Source organism: Phasianus colchicus, chromosome 24 (assembly GCF_987193195.1).
Source record: "Phasianus colchicus chromosome 24, bPhaCol1.hap1.1, whole genome shotgun sequence".
Lineage (NCBI taxonomy): Eukaryota > Metazoa > Chordata > Aves > Galliformes > Phasianidae > Phasianus > Phasianus colchicus.
The window spans coordinates 5,768,980-5,792,720 of NC_143459.1; the positions used below are offsets into that span (position 1 = coordinate 5,768,980).

Below are 23,741 nucleotides of genomic sequence, written 5' to 3' on the forward strand. Positions count from 1 at the left end.
ACATTCATCCAAATTCCAAGGGATCTGAACACAGGGGATTAATATTGCATTGAATTCCCTGGAAACTAGCCAGAGAACAGAGACAGCATAGGCAAAATCCCATTGCACTGTGTGCATCATCACCCAGCCTGAGCCTTAAGGAAAAGCAGGATTATTTAGTGTGGGGGTACCAAAGAGCCTTGAAAATTCCCTTCTGCTCAGGGATATGGTTTCATGGGCATGATGGTGATGGGTCAGTGGTCGGATTTGATGATCTTAGTGGTCTTTTCCAACCTTTCTGATTCTATGAATTGCTCAGTCCCTTCTGGAAGCACACAGCTTGTGTGCAGTCCTGCCTCATAAGGGATGCTCTGCAACAGGGGTGCTTAATGGAGCCCTCTCAAGGCTGTATTTGTGTAAAGGTGATTGGGAAACAGTGAACCAATCCTCTGTCACAGTGCTGTTGATGGGGGAAAGCTGGGGAAGTGGGCACAGGCTCTGGTGATGATTTAACTGCAGCAGTAGCTGGGCTGGGGCTGCTGAGCAGCACCACGAGCCAGACATGCACAGGGCTGTCATGGCAACTGTGCCTGCAAATCCTTAGCCCAGCACAAGGGATCTCTCTGATGCACTGGGTCTTTTTTTAAGGAAAATCACATAATGAAGAACAGTACTAATACTGCTGAGCACTCACTGTCCCGGTGTGCTGGAATGCCACCTGAGCCTCGTTCAGTTCCGAAGCCTGTATTTACCTCTGGGAGGTGTGTGGGGGTGGATTTCAGACATAGAGACAGAAGGGGATGGACAGAGAGAGGATGTGAGATGTTGAGAGCACGTTGCACAAAGGGGTGGGAGCAGAACATTCCTCACAGCTCACACAGGTTCTTTCCATAACCCCATTGGGAAAGTCACCTCCTTTCTCTGTTCACCCATGTTCCCATCAGGGGTCTTAACAGCAGCCCATGGGTACCAAATGCCCTGAGCTGGGAGTTGGGTGAGCAGCAGCAAACAGAGCCATAGGAGAATTCATGGCAGTGCAGCTCCCCCTGGCTCCCAGCAGCTGAGAGTGGGGTTGGCACAGCTCTCCATGCTCAGGTCAGCTGCAAAAAATCCAGCACTTCTTTTTTTGCGTTGCTCCCAAAGCCAACTGGCAACCTTTTGTTTTGGGCTCTGCTCAATTTCTCATCCTTTCTGGTGGCCAGAACAAAATGGCAGAGATTTGGGAACTCGATCTGCAGCACAGCATAAATTGCTCACACAGTCAGCTGTGTCAGGAGGAGGAGAACCGGGGTCTCCATAAACACATGGTCTAGTTAACAAATAACATTTCCCATAGCTTCCTCCTGCCAGCACATAATCCTCTTCCCCTTCCCCATCCCCTCTGAATAATCTTTACTACATGCTCTGTCCTCGCTGACATTTATGGAAGCAGCAGAGAATATTCTACAGGGAACAATCTTGCGTTGGCACAATGGAGGAGAACACAAGATGATCTAATATGCCTTTTCTGTCTCTGCTGTCTATTTTTAAGCTGCTTTGTTTTTGGAATCCCAGCTGCAGATTTGCTTTCATAGCCTCTGTCCCTTTTCCTAGCACATTTTCTTCCTGCATACTGAGCTTTTGTACCTCTGCACCCCATAAGCGCTCCTTTTTCCCCGGATCTCACTCTCAGTGGGTCTCTCCTGGCCAAATGTTGATTGTGCTTTCCCCTGGAACAGCTTCTGTCTTTAATCTCTGGTTTTTGTAGATTTCAATGCCCAGATTTTAAGCTTCAGAAATGCTCTTTGGAGCAGGATTATTGCCACCCCAGAACCAAAGCTGGACTGTGTCAGTAACGAGTCACCCACAGCTCCTTCTGCTCAAAGATGGCAGATTGCAGAGGAGGATGGGGCTGCCATCAGGTGCAACACAGAGCCCACTTGGTGCAGCAGAGTTTGCAGTCCTAATTAGCTCTTCCTGACCAGTACATCTTCATGTTGCAGCCTGACCATCTGCAGGAGGAGAGAGTTACTTTTTTTGTTATTTCTGATGGCCTAATGAACATTTTAGTTAACTGTCTCTGGCCCAGAAGTTGTGTATTATTGCTAACTAACTACTAGCAGTGCTGCTGCTTTTGGGATCTCTCTCTCCAGCCCCTGGGAGCAGCAGAGAATTGAGCCAGAGAGAGGAGGAGGCTTCTCAGGGGACAGTGGCAAGGGAAGGGGCCAGCTTTCTACCATCCTCTTGGATAGGATGCAGCATCAAAAGGCAATAGCAAGAGAACTGCAGGGTGGAAGTGGAAGGGTGGGACTTCCCAGGCCTCCTCTTCTTCTGCCTTAGAATGAAATTGGTATTCAGCGTGGCTGCTTGTCTAGACACCCAGCCTTGTGAAGAGATTCGCTGAGCTCCTTAGCTCGATGAAGTGACATACGTGTGATTATCATTTCAACCAGGGATATGCCTGATCATGCTAATACCAGCCTGCTGAATTACTCACACCTATTAGCAACACCAGCGTCTGCGAGGTGCTGTGTAATTGTGCTCCAGGCTGGGGCTCTGGCCGACTCGTGGAGTAGTGGTGTAATAAAAATGTCCTGGACCTTGAGTGGTAGAGAGCTCCAGTGGTTGTGCTGATGCTGTACATGAGAATTTTGGTCTCTCCTTTCAGTGTTCAGTGGGGTCCACATCACTTCTCTAAGGTTGATGATTTCCTAGCTTCTGTTTCTTGGCAGGGGGGATAACAGGAAGGTCAGCACAGGGCTCGGGAAACATAGGCTCAGCTTCCAGTTCATGCATTAGCTGGATGGGTGCAGCTCAGGTTTGATTTCTCAGTTCTTATCAATACTGGGAGAGACAGATTTGAATGACAGATTGCCAGTGCTGCTTTTCTCAGCGTCAGGGAAGAGGGCAGCAGGGTTTGTAACAACTTGTGAAACTCCTGCAGTATAAACGAGTGTGATTCCAGCCTGTCTGTGTCTGGCTGGTGCTTGCATTGCTGGGACCTGCCTGGCCCCATCCTGCCCAGCTCCTCCCAAGTGCTGCTGTCCTGCACAGCCATTTGGCATTGTGCCTCTTTGTCAGTTTTCCTCCTGAATTTCCCCCTCCACCTTCTCAGCCACGAGGCTAAATTTATCCCTCCTTCTGGCACTACATAATTATAGAATTTGCTGCCTACTGCAATCCAGAAGTGCTGTTAGAAAAGGGTTTTGGGTTGCTGCTGCTGTGGGATGTAAATACAAACCATTATTGCTATCTAATCCTTTATCTCTGTGTGAAAACTTTTGAATACTGTGTTGATGCAGATATTACAGATATTATAGAGTACGAGCCAGAGTCTCTTCCAGCAGATGCTGGTACTGACTGCTGGCTTTGCTTTTACCACACCTTCAGAAAAGAGCTGAAAATCTGATCCTCTGTGGAAGTGGGCATTCATTGCAGCTTTGGGGTTCAACAGAGCGCTGGAGCTTTCGTAAAGAGGAGAGGCTGGGATCAGGGTTTCAGCTCACTTACATATATCTGTGATAAAACTGGGAGCTGCCTGATTGCTCAGCTGGGTTCTGCTCTCCTCCTTCCCAGCTCTCTCCTGTGGAGTTCCCAGAGCCCCAAAGAACGGCGTCGTCTTTGGCAAGGAGTACACAGTGGGGACAAAAGCTGTGTACCACTGTGACCAAGGCTTCCAGCTGGCTCCTGGTGAGCCACCCAGCACCGAGTGCCTGCAGGAAGGGCAGTGGAGCAACGGCAACCAACCCCCCCCCTGTGTGGGTGAGTACCATGAGCACCATCAGCCTGCTCCAGCAGGGAGACAGCTCTGCCTCTCAGGTACAACATCCAGTACACAAGGATCCTCAGCCTGTGTAACTTGTGCCTCTGGGGCTTCATTTTCCCACTTGTGAAATAGAGATGTTGATGCTACCCCCCCCGTTTGAAAAACCAGCATGCTTCCTGAGATACCCCAAAGCACCCTTTAAACAGCTTTGTCTCGTTTCTTGCCCTGGCTTCTAGCTGTCACCTGTCCTGATATCAGCAGCATTGCTGTGGAGCACGGCCGGTGGCGGCTGACCTATGAGATCCAGTACCACTACAACGCCCAGCTGATGCTCATCTGTGACCCTGGCTATTACTACACAGGACAGCGGGTCATCAGGTGCCAGGCCAACGGGAAGTGGAGCATCGGCGAGCCCATGCCAACCTGCAAAAGTAAGAACAGAGCTCAGCCGTGCCGGGGGCTGTCAGCTGCATGGGGCATCTCACAAGGGTCACACTTTCTGATGGCCGTGGGACAGGGGTGCAGGCTCTGCTGTTAGTGTACAAACACAGCCCTGGGTGCTTCTTGGCAGCACCTGAGAGGCTAGCTGCAGAACTGTGCTGCTAAAGGAGAGTTTGGGAGCAAGGAGAGGTCGTCTGTTGATCTGGTTCTCTGTTTAATTTAAACACTTTTGCAAGAACTCAAGCACATTAGCTCATCTGTCGCTGTCAGGTCCCAGCAGCTTAGCTGTCACCAGTGCCAGATGCTCTGAAGTTTGCTTTTAAGAAAGAAAATAAAAAATTCTGATTCAAAACCTAACCTCTTCCAATTTGATGCAAATGCCAAGTTTATGAGGGTAACAGAGTCACCTGTAAATCAAAAGCATTCCTGGCAAACAAGCAGCTTTCAGTCGTTCTGACACGACTTCAGTGCTTTGGATCTCCTCTTTTGTCAAAGGTGGAGTTTTTCTTCTTCTGAGTGCAGATAGAGGCAGCAAGATTTCTCCTTCAGAATGGCAGCTCTCCTTTCCCTCCTGGCTCTCTTTGTTTCTGGAGATGTGACTGCCAGCTTCAGTGACAGATGTAGTTTTACCCCTGCTAGCTCTTCAGCCAGATCCAGGAGCGTGAGCCTGACCCCATTTTATTTCTCCTGTGTTATTGCCACATAAATTCAAATGACAGGAACTTGGCAGTGCACTAAGGTCAGAGGAACCCAGCGTGAGGCTCTGTTTTCTTGCTGAGTGTGAAAGCTCCCAGAGGATTTGCAGATCTTTAAGGCAGGTGAAATAAAGAGCTGAACTTTGTGTCTGGAGCTGCATCTCTGAGGGCTCCCAGCTCAGCTCCAGCTGCACCAGAGGAGGTGGCTCCTAGGCTCACTCTCACCTGGGTGTCCTCTCTGGGTCAGGTCTGGAGACTGCAGCCCTATCCTGGAAGTCACTGCCAGAAGCACAGAGGTCTCCAAGCTCTGGTTTGAAATCCCACATGAATCTTATGCCATTTTGTGGGTTTTTTGAAAGTCACTGCTTCCCAGCTGCATCTGGCACTGGCTTAATAATGGAAACATCTCTGTATGAAGAACTTCCTTTGTGAAAAACTTGTCTGGTTTCTTCCCAGCCAGTCTTATCTTTCCTGCTCTACTCATGTCTTGAAGCATGACCATTAGCAGTGCTCATGTGTCAGCTCACACAACAGGACCAGACCGTCGTTGTTCTGCATGTAGCTGTTTAATACTCATTTCTGCCTTCAATAATGACTTGTGATGATCAGAGCCTCATTTCTGTTAAAACAAATGAACACAATTAAATATGTATGTATATATATTTACTGTGCTCTGGGATTCTTTTCAGTTATCTCCTGCGGAGACCTGCCCACGCCTCCCAATGGGAACAAGATCGGCACGCTGACCAGCTATGGGGCCACTGCCATCTTCTCCTGCAACACTGGCTACACCCTGGTGGGCTCCCGTGTGCGCGAGTGCATGGCCAACGGGCTGTGGAGCGGGGCTGACGTGAGGTGTCTGGGTAGGTGGTGATGCTGAGGGAGCCCTGATTGCGTGTCAGGGGAAGGGGTTTAAATGCTGATTCGAGAAAGAACCCAAGCGAGGACTCAGTGCTCCCAAAGCCTTGGGGTTGTCAGTAGATGTAAGAAGGCAGCGGGCTTTGATTCCGTAGTGCTTAGCAGATGTGAGACGTTTTGAGATCGGAGAGGAGAGCTTTATTAAAAATGATCTGTTGTTTTTGCTGCCGCTCTGGTTTGATTTATGACTGCAGATCCACCCAGACAGGTCGGCGTGCTCTGGCTCTGGGCGGGAGCTCTGACTGCTTCCCCTGTGTCCCTCCTGCAGCCGGGCACTGCGGCGTTCCCAGCCCCATCGTCAACGGGCAGATCAACGGCGAGAACTACAACTACCGGGGCAGTGTGGTGTATCAGTGCCAGCCCGGGTTCCGCCTGATCGGGATGTCAGTGCGCATCTGCCAGCAGGACCACCGCTGGTCCGGGAAGACGCCTGTCTGTGTGCGTAAGTATGTTGTCAGGTATTTTAGCCCTGGTTGTGGCCAGAGGACGAGAAAAGACGCAGAGGCTGTTGTTGAGTTGACAGCAATGAAGAGCTCGAGCTGGGGGACCTGTCAGTCGTGGCTTTCATAGAATTGTGGCCCTTCTAGAGATCATCTAGTTCAACCCCTCTTCCAAAGCTCCCTCAGCTGAGAAACAGTGGTTTCCCATACTGTTGCTCCTCTGGGAGCAGAGTTCAGCTTCGTTTCAGAAATGCTCCTCGTTCACATGAGTGCTGTCAGGCTGACAGCTCCGGCTGAGTCCCTCCCCTCTGTGCAGAGCAGTCCTTCCCGTTCAGCCCGTGTTGATGGCAGCTCTGCAGTCCATAGCAGCACTCTCCATAACCGAACAGCCATCTCTGGCACTGATGCCGTGCACTGAGAGGCCAGATACAGAGATGACACTGGGAGATCAGGAGAAACACAGTCAGGTTTCCAAAAGGGCCAATGCTTGGAAGTGAGCCTGGTATTTCTCCAGGCAGCCCGAAGGTGAAGTTGGTTCCAGTTGTCCTGCTGGGAACAAATCTGGAGCGGCAGGTCCTGTAGGCAGCCACCCGTGGTTTGGGAAGGAGCAACCTGTGGGCTTTCAGGTTGCTTTGCTTATTTTTCTGCTTCTCAAAGCATTTCACACCCAGGCTGTTTTAGATTGCTTTGCATGGACACAGTGAGCGTACAGTGCATGAACATCTCTGGGGTTTGCGCAGGACAGAGCTGAGGAATGGCAGCAGTGGTGACATGGCAGTTCTGACTGCTTTGCTTCTCCATTCCACTGTATAAATTCCACTTCATTTTGCTGTTTTTCACACACATTTCCAGTAGATGAGCACAGGTGAAGGGGTGCTTTCTGAGGAGGGTTCATCAGGGTGTGGGGAGGTTGGAGGCAGACATGGTCCCCACCAAGCACACTGCTGCTCTCACCTTCCTTATGAGACCCATGCTCTGTGCCAGAGAAGGTCAGCTTCTCTCTTCCTCTGATGCACATTCATGAGTCACCTTGCACAACCTTCTCATTTATCTTTCCAGTAAATAAGCTAATTAAGTAAGTCTCTAGAGCTCTAGTTGTTAATAAGTTTAAGCATCTTCTTATCGCTGGACAGTGCAATCCATTTCATATCACGATTCTCCAGGTGTTTACTTCCAACCTCTGATGTCTGGGTTAGGGCTTTGTGTACTGAGGCACAATAGTACCAGCAAGATATGAAGTAAGGACGACCTGCAAATCAATGACTATGCAGATGCCAGCCTAAAATTAAGGAACAGACTCAAGCTGTAAAGTCTGCCCAAGGCTCCTAACACTGGAGGTGTTCATGTCTAGGATTCCTCCTGGGGCTTTTAGGAAAAGAACTATTGGGAAGGCTGTGCCTGGTTCTTTAGGCAGGTGTGAATTATTCTGGTGTCTGAGGATGCTCAGCTGAAAAAGTTGAAATTCACTTTTACCTGCCAAGTACACACACAGTAACCTCGGACCAGGAAATCATACTGGTAGAGGTCCTCCTGCTGTCAGGCAGGTTTATGGAAACGGAGGATTTTTCAAGCATCCATTTTCTTGCATCGTCTTGTTTCTTTCAGGAGGGACCAAACCCTGCAGAACAAAGCTTGTCTGCGTCTGTCTTCTGATACTGAACCATCCCTCCACTGCTGGGCTCATTTGCACGCAGTTCCTTTGTTCAGTGCTGCTTTGTGCTGGCTTCCCACTCCGGCACCTGAAAGCCCAGCAAGCTTTTGAGCAGAGCCCTGCAAAGGTGTCCCAGACAGAAACTGGCCTTGAAGTTATTACACTACATTAAGCCTTATGGATAACATAAATTTAATGTCATTAAAGGAGACCACTCTTGAGCTCTGAAATTAGATGGATTGAGGCTTTATCACCTTCTGAATAAGCTCAGGGTACTTCGTGTTACCACATTATCATTTCCCACTGTCCTGATATTTTCTCTTTAAACCTGCTGCAGTTGCTTGCTCTATGTGAACTGGTCTTTTTGATCCATGCCAACTGGAGGGAGCCTTTTTTTTTTTTTTTCTGGGAAAGAATCCATCAGCTATTTCAAAACGTGCATAATTGTATTCAGAAGTCCCTCAGAGAATCTGACATCTGCTTCCTGTAGCACTGAAATGCTGTCTTGCTTCATATTTTTTAAACCTGTACCTGTCACCAGCTTGCATAAGGAATAAATTCCTATCCCTGTGGTACAGTCCAGCCCTGGCAGTCAGATGTGTTATGGATCTTTTGTGGGAATTTCATCTTCCCCTGTAGCTTCTGGCTTTGGCAGCCGTACAGCTGAGTGCTGGACTTCTACTGCTGGGCCATTACCCAGTTTCAGCATGACAATAATCAATATCATTTTGTCCTCAGCTGTCAGAAGATGCCACATTCCTTAAACAGCCAAAAAAGCTCTGTGTGGAGCATCCTGACATTTCTTTTGCATGGTGGGATTTGCTGCTGTGCCCAAAGCAAAGGTCTCCCAGGTTGCTCCCTCCCTCCCAGCCCCAGCAGAGTGGCCCAGGTGAAAGTGCTTTAAACTTCAGCACTGCAGGTGCTCGATGCTGCTGGGCTGCTGCTGCTGCACTCTCTGTGCCTTCCCCACCTGACGCTTCCCCTGGGATGTGCTGGAGAAGCTCAGGTCTGGCCTGAGCTTGCATCAGCCACAGGAAAAAAGAACTACACAAAAATCCTCATTACAGGGATTTAGTTACAAAGGTTTTCCCCTGAAGTTTCTCAGACTGAAGCAGGAAGATTTAAGCTTTTTAGGCCATATGCTCGAAACCTGATTTTTCTTCTCTTTTTACTATCCCTCCAGGTGTAACTTTATACTGCAGTGAGCATCTGACTTACACCAGGCAGGGGGAGGAAAACATCAGGTTTCATGGCTGCGTTTGTGATGCCCAGGGTAATGTAAGGCAATAGATTAATAGCAGTAGCTGGGATTTTTGAAGAGGAGCTCTGGGGATTTATGGTATAAGTCAGTAAGATGCTGCCACTCTGCTGCTTAGAGAGTGGTTCAGAGAATTTCCTGCGCCAGTAAAATGAATAAAGTTACCGTATCCTCAACTTGATTCAGTATTGCGACAGAGCTGGCCACGGATCTTTGAAGTCCACGTGAGTTTCAGAGTTGATGTGGGTTTTTCCATGCTCTCTTTTCTTGAGATTTGTATTTTTTTTTCCACCGGATAATTCACTTTCTTCCAGGCAAAGAGGTAACATCTCCAATTTCTAATCGTAGCCATCACTTGTGGCCACCCCGGCAACCCTGCCAACGGCCTGACCCAAGGCACTCAGTTCAACCTGAACGACGTGGCCAAGTTTGTCTGCAACACGGGGTACCGCCTGGAAGGAGCAGCGCAGTCGCAGTGCTTGGCCAACGGGCAGTGGAGCAGCACCCTGCCTGCCTGCCGTGGTGAGTCTGCTCTGCCCAGGACTGCTGGGCTGCCTCCCGTCCTCACTGACTGCTCTGCCTTCCCAAAATCCAGCTTGAAGCTGGCCTAAGCTTGTGTAAAACACCTCGCGCTTCCTTAGGAATGTGCAAATGATGTTGGAACTCTGAGGGCCTTCTTAGATGTTACAAATTCAGTTTTCCCTTGGGTTTCTCTTAATGGTCTCTGCCCAGCCCTATATCCTCCAAGACATGGAATTATTTGCTTTAAGTGGGGAGTACAAAAGAAAATATCAGGCTAGACCATTAGCAGAGGTCATCCTGATAACCCTAGACCAGTTTACTCAAAGCAAACATTCTGCTCTTTGCTGCAGAGCCCTTTCTCTTTACATGCTGCCCTACTTCCAGTGATATTAGCACCAAGTTCACTTCTGATTCCCTCCCCTCCCTTCACTCTCTCAGTCTTTATTCCATTAATTCAGTATCTGAATTGATGCTGTCACTGTGTGGGTCGAGAAATCAGCTTTAGCTGGATGTGAAAGTCCTGCTCTGGGGCTGCACAGTGAGGCTGTGCTGCTGAGCACCATGTGCCAGGCTGTGAGCCTGCAGCATTGCCTCCGCTCCCTTTTTATAATAAAGATTTCTTTTTTTATTTCTGCTCCCAAAGAATCTGAAAAAAAAAAAAAAAGCAACAAAACCCACCCCAAACTGCGGAATACGTTCTTGTGGTTTCTTCCCCTTTTCCTGCTCATTTTTGGAAGAATCCTTTGTTCTTTGTTACAACCTTTGTTTTGTACTTTGTTGTTGTTGTTGTTTGTTTGCAGTTGTAAACTGTACTGACCCCGGGCACCTGGAGAACAGCATCCGTCAAGTGCAGCCGAGTGGTCCTCACAGATTCAGCTTTGGAACAACTGTGTCATATCAGTGCAGCCATGGATATTACTTACTGGGTACACACGTCCTTACCTGTCAGGGGGATGGCACTTGGGACCGTGCCCTCCCACAGTGTCTTTGTAAGTTCTTCAGAGTAATACCATTCACTCAGGGCTTCCAGTCCTGCTCCACAAACCTGCCACGCGTTTTCATTCCATGCTGGTGCTCACTTGGCTGAAATCTCTTGTAGGAAGTCTGAACCCAGAGCCCTTTCTAATCCATGGGAATGTTTCTGGCCTCTGGGTCCTGCCCACAAGAGGGAAAGAAGAGGTTTGAGGAGAGAAATCTCTTCAGACAGAGATTGTTTCCCTCTGCAGGGGATGCAGCTCACACTGGTTCCGTGCGGCTCCAGCAGAAATGCTGTGGGTAGAGAAGAGAAACATCATTTCTGAAACACAGACCTTCATAGGGAGCAGCATCAATTAGCCTGACCAAGGACAGAGTGTATTTAGCACCAGCGGGGCATGGCTGAGCTTCCCTCCACCCACTCATCCCCATGGCTTCAGGGAAGGGAAATGTCATTGTGGTGAAACACACCCGGACTTTGTTCTGCTGCAAAGCAGGTGGTAAAGAGGATCTGTTTCTTGCCTCTTCCTCCACATTTTTTGGCCTTTCTTCAAGTGTCCTGACCCTGTGTGCCACTGTGGTTTGCAGTGAATTGGGAGGTTCAGGGCAGTGATTTTGGCTTAAGGGATATTTCCAGTAGCGTAGAGGACTTTACACGTAGGGAGGCAAAAAAATGCTCATGTGGGCCATGTGCTGCAGTAGTAATGCCTCACCCAGGAGCTCCCCAGGCACTGAATGGAATTCAATTCAATCAGTGGGATTGCCCCCAGCACAGCGTGCTGGCTCCACAGGACAGGCTCTGCTCTGCCCCCAGTGTTAGCAGCCAGGGGCTTTGGCCCCGAGGAGCCCAAGGCTGAGCATGGGGAGCTTTCCTGGGATGTGAAAGTCATCTGGGAGGAAATGAAAGTCTTTTATGGGGTTGGTATTGCAAGCAGGCAAAAAAAAAAAAAAAACCAACAGCCAGAACAGAGACGTGGGGCTGTGCTGGTATTTCCTTTTTAGAGACTAAAGCAACTGTGATCTCCTGTCACCCAGCATAACAAATCACTAAAGCAGTCAGAAATGGAGCTTCTTAAGTTTGAATCAGCTGAGCTGTTCCAAAGCCACCACCGATTCTTTCCTCTTGTTCTATCCTCTGACACCAAGTTATGAGCAGGAGACTTTGGCACATTTTCCTTTGCTTTTGTTAGCAGCATACCACCTTCTCGTGTTTACAGCACCCTGCACAGGCCGTGGGGAACTGACAAGTGATAACCACGTGTTAACACAGCTGCAGGGGCTCCAGGCGAGCAGTTGCCTTTACAAACCAAGAGTCTGCTTCCTTGGGCTGTTCCAGCCCACAGCTGCTCAGCTGAGGAAAAGGGATCTCCTTCCCTAAAATGCAGAACATCCATTGATTTGGAGGATTTGTGGGCACTTTGGAAACCCGGGTCAATTGTACGACTGATATCTGGATTCTGCAGGCATAAAAGCTTGGAGAGATTTTTTGCACGTCTCTGTTTTCTGCGTGTCAAAGTCAGGATGTGCTCAGTGCTGAAGCCTGGATTCCTTCCAAGTGTTTATAGCTGGGAACCCAAAATTAGTGGGGACTTTCTAAAACAGAAGCCAAGAAGCTTGATGCTGGAGAGGCTTGTGCTGAGAATCCTGTCTCGTGCCCGGTTTGGGGGGGAATAAAGCAGAGCTGATCTCCTTTGAGGAGTGGGAGAGAAGTCCAGGAAGGAAAGCACATGGGAGCTGAGCCCAGTGCATCAGAAGGAGCAGTCTTCCTGCTGTGTACATAAATCCCTTAAAAACCTCGATACTGCCACAGGTTTTAAGCTTAGCTGAGTCTGCCAGAGTATCTGTTATTAAATTGTTAGTTACAGTGTGAGTTTAAGTATTAGCTATCAAACCCATTTCTTTGCAAAGCGTCCTTGGTTTTAGTCACAGCTCTGCACCAATATATTTCAACGCCCACATGCCCAAACAGAAGCGTGCTCTCCTTTTATTGAGGCATACATCATGTTTCCTACCTAATGCCAGTATTTGTATTTTTAGACTCTAGCAGAGGGAGAGAACATATCCGTTACGGATGCTTTCCTTCAGCAGCCGAGCGATGCGTGGTCTTTAGGCTGAGAATGCTCATCCAGACCTGTCTCATAGCCCCTAGATCTGTCGGTATATTTGTCAACACCCTCGCTGTCTCCGCTTTGATTGCCAAGCTAAAGTAAACCTATTAATTATTGTTAGCGGCGCTTCTTTACTGGCGATGGCTGAGCGAGCAGCGCTCGGAATCCGCCAGGATAATTTGCTCAGGTGTGACACAGCATCGATTACAGCTCTGTGCTGCCGGGACAGGGCGGGGGGTGAGGATGTGCATGGAATGGTTTGAGGTTAAGAAGGGTTCTCTGAGGAATGTGCGGATGCCTGTCGGTGTTAGGGCAAGGCAGCGACGCGCAGCCCCTCAGCAGGGTCTGTGCCCTGCCTGATGTGCCCTCGGAAGGAGGCGATGCAGGGTGTGCTCTCAGTGTGAGCCCATCCCTGCGGCTGGGTGCTGCTGTTTGCTGGGCATCTCTGGGGCAGCCGTGTGGGTGTGAGCTGCCAAAGTGCCAGCAGGCAGCCCCAACCAGGCGGTCCCCTCGTGGCTGAGGCTGTTGCATCTTTCTCTTGCAGTGGTTTCTTGTGGGCACCCGGGCTCCCCACCCCACGCTCAGATCTCAGGTGACAAATACACCGTCGGCTCCGTGGTCCGCTACAGCTGCCTGGGGAAGCGGGCTCTGATGGGCAACTCCACGCGCATGTGCCAGCTGGACGGGCGCTGGAGCGGCTCCCTGCCACACTGCTCAGGTGAGCTGGGCATGGGGACGGGCTGCAGCCTGAGAGGGGACAGCAGGACAGCTCTGCTGAGCTGCAGGAATGCAAGCGCTGCAGAGGGAGGGGTTGGATGGGGGATGTTGAAAATCACCGTCTTAGCTATCAGGTCCCCTGCAACTTGGATGATAAGCACTGGCAGAGTGCAAAGCACTCAGCTTGCAAGAGGAGGAATAAATCACTGCAGCAAATGTTTGTGGCAGGAGGTGTACTGCAGCCTGCTGCTTTACAGTTTTCTCTGCACAGGGTGAACGTGTCTTGTGAAAAATTAGGTCCTTGCATCCGACTGCAGTATCTGACCCTCTTCCTCATGTGTTCCAGTAAAAGAGCATGTGTGGCCCCTTTCCAGGGCATGACATCTGCTATTGAGGCACCACAAGTTGTCCCGGCTCTCAGCACATCAACTGGGAACAGTTTGGCATCAGGACTCCATCTCTGCTTCCGTGCCAGTGAGAAAGGGTCTTGCTCTGAAAACGTCCTCATAAGTCAAAATGTCCCTGAGAAGACTAATCAGAGTGATGGGGGATACAAAGGGATGTGCTGCCAAGCCTTCTTGTGATCAGGGCACTGGGATCCCAGCTGACGGCCTCCAGTGGGAGGAAAGATGCTGAATAACTGGAGGATGCTGTGCAGAGCCCTCTCCATGCCATCCTGTCAGTCGTTCCGTGGAGAGCACAGTTGCAGATGAAATGAGAACTTTGCTGGAGCAAAGCAGTTGGGACAAGTGTTAATTTTTAATTATGCCACTTAGACTTAGCAGCTGTACTTGACCAAGTTTAACCTCTGCTTTGGAAAGCGAAAAGAAATCAGGCAGAGTCGTCCTCCTGTTCAGAAGCTGTGTCTGCAGAGTGGAGTTCTTGATCTGTAGCTGCTCTGAAGGGTTTTCTGCTCTAGTTCGTGCTTCTTCCCCCTGTGGTTTTCGCTGCCTCTCCTATGATCTTTTTGGGTGGATGTTTGGAATGCTCAACGTTGCTCTGATGAGTTTCTGCTGACATCTGTTGTGTGTGATTTTTCTTAAGGACACCATGGCTGTAGTGTTAGAGCAGTGCTGATGGTCCTGGTGGGTGCTCCCTGCACTGGGACGTGAACACCCTCAGAACCAGGGTTGGGGATTTCTCCCCAGCAGCTGAGATAGGGCCCCTCTTATTACACCAAACATGGGTGGTACAGTGACCAAAGCAAAGAGTAATTAAACTGTTGGTCACGTTTCTTTAACTGTAGCAAGAACACACAAATCTGGCCTGGTGCTTCATTTTCCTGTGCCCTCCCAGTCCGTGCCCTTGCTGGAAGCTGGGACAGGAGAGCAGAGGCTCGTGGCTCTGGCTTTTGCCCAGGGGAGGTTCTGCAGGGCCCTTTCTCAACCCAGGGTGGAGGCTGAGAGCAGAATAAGCCCTGACTGCCTCCTGCCAAAGGTTCTCTGGTGTGCAGATCCCTCCAGTATGATGACAGCTTCTGCAAGGTGAAACAAAGGATTTTGATCCAAGTCAGCACGAAGGAAAATGCTGAGCCTGGAGCATTTTCCCCCTTCTCTCTAAAAGCGAGTTGTTCTCCCCAGATGATGAATTCGTTCATTATATTTTACATTACATGTTACACTGCAAAGGTTGTACCTGCAGCAAATGGGATCGGGGCCGGGAACCGAGACCTTCCTTGTGAGCTGCTGGAGTGAAATTGTCCTTTCTGGCTTGGGGCTCACTGTGTTTACACAGATCATTAGCAGAGAAAGCCAAGAGCAGGCGTACACGGTGCGAGCCCAAACCAGGCAGCGAGGAGGTGGGCATTTATCCAGCCTGCTCCAGCAGCCCCCCACGAGGCATCCGCTCCAGCTGCTCCCTCCTCCCATCCCCAGACACAGAGCCAGCAGCACAAAGTGTTCACAACTTGTACCAGCGGATGGTTCTCAGCTGGATCCCTCTCGCCTCTGCGCTCCAAACCCAACAGCTTCTTGTTTTGCAAATACAATAGGGCTCGCTGAGGTGGCCTGGAGCATGTTGTAATTTCTGCTTGGAGGGAAACCATCCACATGACTGATGCTGGCAACCAAGCTGCTGTCTGCTGGAGCAGCTGCCACGGAAAGCAGCTCCAGCTGGTAAGACTCCATCTTGAGATGCAGGAGTTACAGCCAGATTTTGCAACCTGCCTCCAAACGGCGGGCTCCCAAAGTCGGGGGACGTGTGACGTGGAGTTTAATCAAGTCAGCCACACAATCCCAGTCTCAGTGTTGGTCCTCTGAAAGTGCAGGTGGGTGAGAAGCGCCGTGCCCTGAGCTTTGCTTGCTCTGATGGTGTCACGCTCTCTTCTTAACAGGAGGCAGCCAGGGTGTGTGTGGCGACCCGGGGATCCCATCGCACGGCATCGGGCTGGGAGATGAGTTTGGTGTGGACGGCGTGGTGAGGTTCAGCTGTGAGCCTGGCTACACTCTGAGGGGTTCATCTGAGAGGACGTGCCAGGCCAACGGCTCCTGGAGCGGCGTGCAGCCCGAGTGTGAAGGTACTGCTCCAGCATGATCCCAGCCGAGCTGCTCACCATGAAACACATCAGGCCAGGCTGGATGTGGCTCTGGGCAGCCTGCGCTGCTGGTTGGCGACCCTGCACGTAGCAGGGGGTTGGAACTGGATGAGCACTGTGGTGCTTTGCAACCCAGTCTATGAGTCTATGACTCCGTGTCTGTCCATGTCGTCAGGCAGCCTCAACTCTTCACCTCCCAAAATCCATAGGGCATGCTGCATTTAGCACCACTAAGTAGTTAATTGATGCTTTATCAAAGAAATGCATCAGAGTGAGTGATGTGAATAGCCTCAAGCCTGTGTTAAAGCTGGAACTGGCACGTGCAAGAGTCATTTGCATTGAGCAGAAATGCAAAGTGCAAATTATAAACCAGTAAGCAGATTTTTGTATCAAAAAAAAAACCCCAAACCTCTTATTTTTCTATTTGAAGGAATCAAGTAAGGCCCCATCATCCAATGTGATAAACCCCCAGCCAGGTTCTCTGAGCTGTGCTGCTTACTGCTGCTGTTTTATGAAAGTGTTTAAAAATCAAATGGGGAAAGAACAAAAGCCAAAAAGAAGCAGGATACCAAATGCAAGGAGACCTGGGCAAGTGCTTCTCTCCTGCTGATTTGAAAGCCAAAAACTCAGAGAGAGCTTGTAAATGAATTGGAAATTTATTCCAAATTGATGGAGCTCTTGATTGAAAAGACACTGAATCATGTTATTAATACGCTCAGGTCTTGGTGGTTGGGGTGTTTTTTTTTCCCATTCTGTTTTTTTTTTTCTTTCAGTAGGAAGGTTCTTTTCATTAATCTCAGCATAAATAACCCATCAGGTTCCGGAGGCACCAAAATACGGATCCCTGGTGGATTCTTTTTTTGTACTTTATGAATAATAATAACATTATGCCCATAATGTACTCGTTTAATGTTAAGTGCTGACTGGCCAATACAGGAAAGCAATTTGCAGCGATGAGCAGCGAGCTGTGTCTCTGTCATTTGCATTCACAGCAAGTTGCAGGCGCTGCAAGGTGTTCTTATGGCTGCACTCCTGAGTGGTGCATTCAACTTGCTGGAACAGGTATTTATAGGAGAGGAAAGGGAGGGGTTAATTTGGGGATTGAATTCAGGGTGAAGGAGAGGGAGTGCTGAGAGCACAGAGCTGCTCGGGGGGAGTGGAGGAGCCCCAGCTCAGCACTCAGTGCCTCCGCAGGGCATCAGCCATCCAACTGAGCAGCTCTCAGCCATTGCAGTTTAGCAAAGTTGGAGCTGATGGGGCTCTGCAGCCAATGGCACACACCTGCCTGGGCTTCAGTGTAAACTTCTCTCCAGATCAGCTGCAAAGTGAGCATGGGGGCTCGGTCTGCTCAGCTGCAGATGGATGTGTAAGTGCAGAGAGGTGCAGAGGACACCGTGCAAATCCTGCAGTGTGGATGGAAGGGGAGAGAGGAGCTCCAGGCTGAGAGGAGGGCAACCTCAGGCCCAGCAGTAATGAGTGCCTTTCACCTGCTGGAATATTTCTGTGAAAACCAAAGGAGTTTGGAAACAGGAGGAAATCACAGCTGGTTTTTCCAAAATGCACAAATGGTGTGCAATTAAATTAATTGGAGGGACACATCGTGGGACTCTGCTTCCGTCAGTTGTACGCAGCTCTGGTTTTGCTGTGCCCACTCAGAGCAGCTCCCTTTGCTTCCTAAAAATCACAGATTTCAGGCCTCATTTACCATTGATTTGCAGCACGTTTTGAAGATGGAAATTGCATTGTAGTTTTTCCTTTCTTTCCCTTCCTTCCTGCTGCCCAATTGGTGCTCCCAGGGGCAGTGCAGGAGGAGCCCATTGCTTGTGCTCTCCTGTACACTCCCTCCTCCTCTCAGCTGAGCAGAATATTTGTTTTCATAATGTTTATTGTTCCACCAGATGAATTAAAGCTGCATCCAAAATGAGACGCAGCCCTGGCTGCTTTTCCTGAATTGCAGAAGACAGAAATGTGTTCATTTAAAGCGATAATGGAGGGAAGGAGCTGAGTTTTGTCTCATCCCAATCTGACTGCTGAGGACAGGGGAGGTGGCAGGGCTGGGATTTGGGCTCAGGCTGCTTTTTTCTTTCTGCTTAGTTAGGTGGAATGTGGGTTACTGGTTAAATTAAACAGCATGGAAATTACCAGCCTCGGAGGGAAGGCTGTGAGACCCTGCAGGCTGTGCCTGATGTGTCAGACATCATTAGGAGAGCGTCTCAGCCGGGTGGTAGAAGGAAGAAGGATCAGTGTGATGAAGGTGAGGTCAGTGAGGGACACACAGAGGACACAGTATTCACATGCCACCTAGAGCAGTCAGACATGCACTGTGCTCTGTGATAGCAGCTCCCAGCCCGCAGCCTTTCCTCCTGCATGATCTGAGGAGCAGGATGCTGCTCCTTGCAGTGCCCTCCTCCTTAGCATCAGAACCACCAGTGCTGAGTGGGGCTGGGAGTGTTCAGCTGCATAACAGCTAACAGCACTTCACCTTGCCCTCTGTGGGTGCTGGTTTGGTAAAAGGATAGAGCACAGCCCTGCTAGAAGGTGTGTGGATGGGAATCGCATTAAGTACTGCTGATCTCTGGAGCATCCCTGAGCTTTGCAGTGGTGCATAGCAGAGGTCACTCTGCAGTGCAGGAGAAGGTTTGTGGGAGCAGCTCTGGCTGTAAGCAAAACACCAAAGTCCCACTGCCCCAGCATGGTGCTCCCAGAGCTGGGCAAGCTGCTGGGATCTCAGAAGGGCTCAGGAGAACTTCAGGTGTTGGTTCCCTCTGTGCCACTCCTGTTAGAGATGCTCAGAACCCGAGTTCTCATCCCTCTGCTTGGCCTGAAGCTGTTGGGAAAATCCCACTCTCTGGGCTGGCATTGGAGGTGTGCATGTGCTGGTGGGGATGGAGACCTCCTGGAATGCAGCCCACCTCTCCCCTGCTGCAGGATGGTCTTTGGGTCGTGGTCACATCTCTGGCTGCAGGCACACACATCTCCCCAGCAGCTCTGAGCACTCTCTGGTCAGCAGGCAGCAGTTGCCTTGCTGCTGGTGATGCTCTCTCTGCTGTTCCTCGTGGCACAGGGTGCTCTCTGTGTCTCCAGCAGAGATACCCATTGCATTCAGCAAGCCACCCAAGGGGTTTGCACAGAAAAGACATCCTAAAAATAACTGCAGGAACCAAATTTATTTTTGATAAAGGAGCAAACTGAGAAACCTCGCGATGGGGAGTTCTGCAATAATCATTTGCTGAAATATTTCACTTGTTAAGAAGCAGCAACTCCAAGAAGTCCCCATTTGATGCAGCTGATTTTCAGGTTATTTTCTTGAATTTTGACTTAGTTTAAAGATGATTGGGTTTGAAGTGCTTCAGGAGATGTGAATGGATATGACCGTGGGACTTCCAGGGTCTTTAGGATTTATACTCAGAAAACAGTACCAAAGCCAGTTTCCTTTTGGGGTCTCATTCATTTTTCATCTCCCACTGAAGCCAAAGGGAATTATTTACCCACTTTCTGCTCACTTGAGTGATTCGATCCTATATATATTTAATCTGTGATTTTAAAAGTTTAAGCCTCTTCATCCTTATGCTTACAGCTTCTTTCGCATCTGGACCAGAGGGAGGGAGCAAGGAGTTCCCTTCAAAGGTCTGGGAGCCCATGGCCTGAGCCTTTCCTCAATTCCTGTGATTTTCTTTTATGTCCTGCAATTTCAGTGTAAATGAGGGCTGATGCAATTACTGCAGGCACTTATTTTGCCACGCCAGTACTTTGTGCACCACCGTCCACTCTGAAGCCCTTTTATTGCTGTGGTGCCTCAGACATAAAACTTGGGTTCTGGCAGACCTCTAATTGCATCCCACTGCCTTCCCTCTCCCTGGAGAGCACAGTGGGAGGGCAGTGCAGCAGCAGCACTCAGTGCAGGGCAGCAGCTCCTGGCTGTCACTCCTTTGAGGTCTGCAAAGCCATGGGCTCCAGAGGGACACCCAGCCCTCCAGGGTGTGCTGTAGGGCAGAGCTGTGGGATCAGCTGGGAATGGAGTCAGCTCTGCGTGGTCTGGTCTAGTGGCTTTGCAGCTAATCTCACTTCTATGGCAAACAGTCGATTGATTGCAGGATGGAAGCTTTATTGATTTGGTTTTTCATTCATTCAGTCTTGTAGTAACTCTGCTGTTTTGCTTTCCAGTTATCTCCTGTGGAAACCCAGGCACCCCCAGCAACGCCAGGGTTCTGTTTAATGACGGCTTGGTTTTCTCCAGCTCCATCATATACCAGTGCAGGGAGGGCTATTACTCCACTGGTGTGCTGAGCAGGCACTGCACAGTGAATGGGACGTGGACAGGCACCAGCCCGGAGTGCACAGGTGAGCACTGGGATGGGCCCCTGGGTGCCAAACTGGGAAATGCTGGGCGCTGAGTGCTCACAGAAACTCAGCTGAGCTGCCTGGTGCCAGCCATCCCTCTGCCTGCAGCCCCTGTGACTGCCTAATGGAAAACTCTTGCTCTGGGTTTGAATTTTCCAGCTGGCTGAAGGGAGCTCTCTTAAGTTTTCTCCACTTGCTGCAGCCCGGCTTTGCAATTAGGGGGTCACATCCTGCTCTGAAAAGTGTTTGGGACCATGAGATGAGGGATGGTGAGGCCAGAAATGCTTCTTTCTCTTCTTTTGGCAGTGATCAACTGTGGTGACCCAGGTGTGCCAGCCAACGGCATTAGGCTGGGCAGTGATTTTACCTACAACAAAACAGTGGTGTTCCAGTGCATGCCTGGGTACATGATGGAGTCGGACAGAGCATCCACTCTGATGTGCACAAAAGACCGAACCTGGAATGGCACCAAACCTGCCTGCAAGGGTAAGGCTGGTTGGTGTAAATGGTGGAGGATGTAAGCTGTACATGCCACGAAGGTTCTGGAGGTCTTTTCAATCCTTAATGATTCTGTGGTTCCATGAGCTGCAGCGCAGTGCCTGAGCACTCCTGGGAGTTTCTCGGTCCTGTCGTTCAGTCTTTCTCCCATGTTTACAGCACTTACCCAATTTGTCAGCAGAGCATGAAGACCGTGCCAGCTTTAGGTCTATCAGTCATCACAACATGCCTGGGAGGGAGGGAATTGCTATTATCCCTATGGGGAGAAGGGAAAGCGGAGCGCTGAGAGCTAAGCTTGACTCTTCACAAGAACTCAGATCAGGCTTGAATGGGGCTTTCTGTTTCACAGGCACACATTTTTTGAGCATCATCTGGAAGTCTGGAAAATGTTTCTTCAAACTCCTTTCATTATTTCTCCATTCTGAGACTGCCTCTGTAATTCAGAGATAGGAAAGGGAAGCAGCAGAACAGTTGTAGGACATGCTGGATCTCTTCTGCCAGTGTTTTACTCTCCCACCACGTGTAGCTAAGACTTGTAGCAGCATCTCTGTTCTTCTTTTGCAATCTGGAAAATTCAACTGTCATGATTCTGATGTATGCAGACCACGTAGAAACTTCCAAATATACTCCAGTTCCTTCAGAGGCTGTAAAGAGCAATTCTCACACTCCTCTTTCATTCTCACCACTGAGCTAATGTTGCAGGAGTAATACAGAATGTGGCCACAGTCTCATTTGGAGGCCAGGTTGATTTACATGAGCTTAGCATCTTTCCCAGTGCTCCCCTGAGCTGAAAAGCAAAGCACTGCAAAAATGTCACATTAAAACACCCTGGAGTGAATGAAATACAGACTGGTTATTGATTCAGCTGCTAATCTGAGACTCAGCCAGGTTGTCCAAAATGCATGAATCTTTCAGGGAGCCTTAGATGAGTTTTCTCACTAAGTCAGGCTGGATCCTTCCTTCACTTGGAAGTGAACACAGACTCAGAGATCTGGGATTCCGTTAATTCCGAGTTTCAGAGTAAAATCCCAGGGTTCACAACTGCACACACAGCTGGGGAAGTTTGCACAGCCCCCTGCAGTGCCATCCCAGGGGGCGTTCATTGAGAGCAGCGCGTGACTTTGATCCTACATGAATTTACTTGTTAATGGAAATAGCTCTGCTGAGAAGCGGAGGGAGCTGCATATTGCCTTTGTTTTTCATTCAGCTATCGTCTGTAAATCCCCACAAGCCATCCCCAATGGCAAAGTGGTGGGCTCGGATTTCAGCTGGGGCTCCAGCATCAGCTACGCCTGCCTGGAGGGGTACCAACTGTCCCTGCCTGCTGTGCTCACCTGCGAGGGGAACGGCACCTGGAGTGGGGAGATCCCCCAGTGCTTCCGTGAGTAGGCAGCCCTGCACATCCACAGATGGGTTGGGGGAGGGATGGGGCTGAAACACCTGGTTGCACTCACTCCATCTCTTTGTATGTAGGCGTGAGGTCAGGTTTGTGACAGGTGTGAACTCCTTGCACGTTCGTGTTTGTGTAACATCCTTAAAACTCGTGGCTGTTTGTCCAGGTGCCTCCTTGAGTTCAGAAATCACTGGGAGAGGTGATGAGAAAAGCACTTTGACAAAGGGCTCTGTGGAGTCGCAGCAGTTTTGTGAAGACAGAGCTTTGGCTCTTGGAAACCTGTGTACTCCATTAAATAGCTAATGCAAAAAATTAGTTAAACGTCTGATAGTGATAAAGGCAGATTTGAGTTTCTTTTCTTGGCTGAATGGCTGGCAGCTGCACAATAGCCATTTTCGTATTAAATCACACAAAGCCCTCACTGTGTTCCTTGCACCCTTCCCTGGATCTTGTATAATTAGTGGGCTTTCTGTGTGACATGGAACCATATAGCAATTTGACATCATGCAATTAGGGACACATTTTAAAGCTAAGCATGCTGCTAGGGGGAAAAAAAAGAAAAAAAAAAAGGAAAAAGAAAAAGACGGGGAGAAGTAGAAGTTAATTAACAGCAATTGGCAAAAAGAGAGAATTATAAGGAAAGCAGCCAGCAACGCCTCCTGCCACCAATCATCCCCTGGTCAATCACTGAGCTCCGTGGTGGTGAGCAGTGAGCCTTGGCCCATTAATAGACCCGTTGCTGGTGTGTTAGCTTTGCTTGCTCTTGGAGAGGTTGTCACCACCCCCTGCTCTCTGCTGTTACAGCTGTGTTCTGTGGAGATCCAGGGATCCCTGCCCAGGGCCGGCGGGAGGAGCGAGGCTTCACGTACCGCTCCTCTGTGTCCTTCTCCTGCCTGGCCCCCATGGTGCTGGTGGGCTCAGCGCGCCGCTTCTGCCAGTCCGACGGTACGTGGAGTGGGACCCAGCCCAGCTGCATAGGTAAGGGCATCAGGGCACCTCCTCTGGCCTCTGCCTGCAGGTGGGGCGTTGTTGGTCTTCTGCATTTTCATCTGCGGAAAAGTGGGTTGGATTGCTGTTGTTGTTTTCTTTCGTTTCTGGGTTTTAAGTCCCATTTCCGGGCCTGAAGGTGCAATTGACTGCAGTTCTGCCCACATGTGCATGTGAGAGCTCCTGTGTTCTCTGCTGCATTTGAATTCTATCCAGAATGGCAGAGCAGCAGCTCCTAGGACATGAAGGTGGTGTATACAGAGGATGGAGTCCTACAAATTGCTTTGCTTAGCTGTTGGTATTCAGGTTGAAATCTCCAGACATGCTTCATGTGACTGTTTCCTGGGGCTTCCAGAACCCTTTGAAGCCTCAGAGAGGTCTATAATGATGATTAGTCACGGTGTTCTGCACCAATTTAAAGCTCTGGCTGCAGTCTTGAACTCCTGGGCTCTGTGGTGACATAACTGCTGAGGCTCTGTGCTGCTTTCCTTCACCGTTTGCCACCACCACCACCGTGCTGCCTGGGGGTGCAGACTGACC

At 49.8% G+C, this 23,741-nt stretch overlaps 1 protein-coding gene across 5 annotated transcripts in view; it reads left to right on the forward strand.

Moving 5' to 3' along the window:
- Positions 1-23,741, forward strand: part of CSMD2 (CUB and Sushi multiple domains 2) — a 267,542-nt gene that overhangs the window by 231,316 nt on the left and 12,485 nt on the right. For 4 of the 5 annotated variants that reach the window (XM_090124247.1, XM_090124246.1, XM_090124248.1 and 1 more), the window contains 13 exons: positions 3,535-3,720; positions 3,961-4,155; positions 5,550-5,723; positions 6,047-6,220; positions 9,053-9,142; positions 9,476-9,649; positions 10,450-10,638; positions 13,277-13,450; positions 15,782-15,964; positions 20,147-20,323; positions 20,630-20,809; positions 22,029-22,202; positions 23,019-23,192. In XM_090124247.1, the coding sequence (XP_089980373.1) occupies positions 3,535-3,720; positions 3,961-4,155; positions 5,550-5,723; positions 6,047-6,220; positions 9,053-9,142; positions 9,476-9,649; positions 10,450-10,638; positions 13,277-13,450; positions 15,782-15,964; positions 20,147-20,323; positions 20,630-20,809; positions 22,029-22,202; positions 23,019-23,192 (2,244 nt within the window). The remainder of the gene's footprint in view (positions 1-3,534; positions 3,721-3,960; positions 4,156-5,549; positions 5,724-6,046; positions 6,221-9,052; positions 9,143-9,475; positions 9,650-10,449; positions 10,639-13,276; positions 13,451-15,781; positions 15,965-20,146; positions 20,324-20,629; positions 20,810-22,028; positions 22,203-23,018; positions 23,193-23,741) is intronic. The other variant, XM_031594831.2, reaches the window with a different exon arrangement.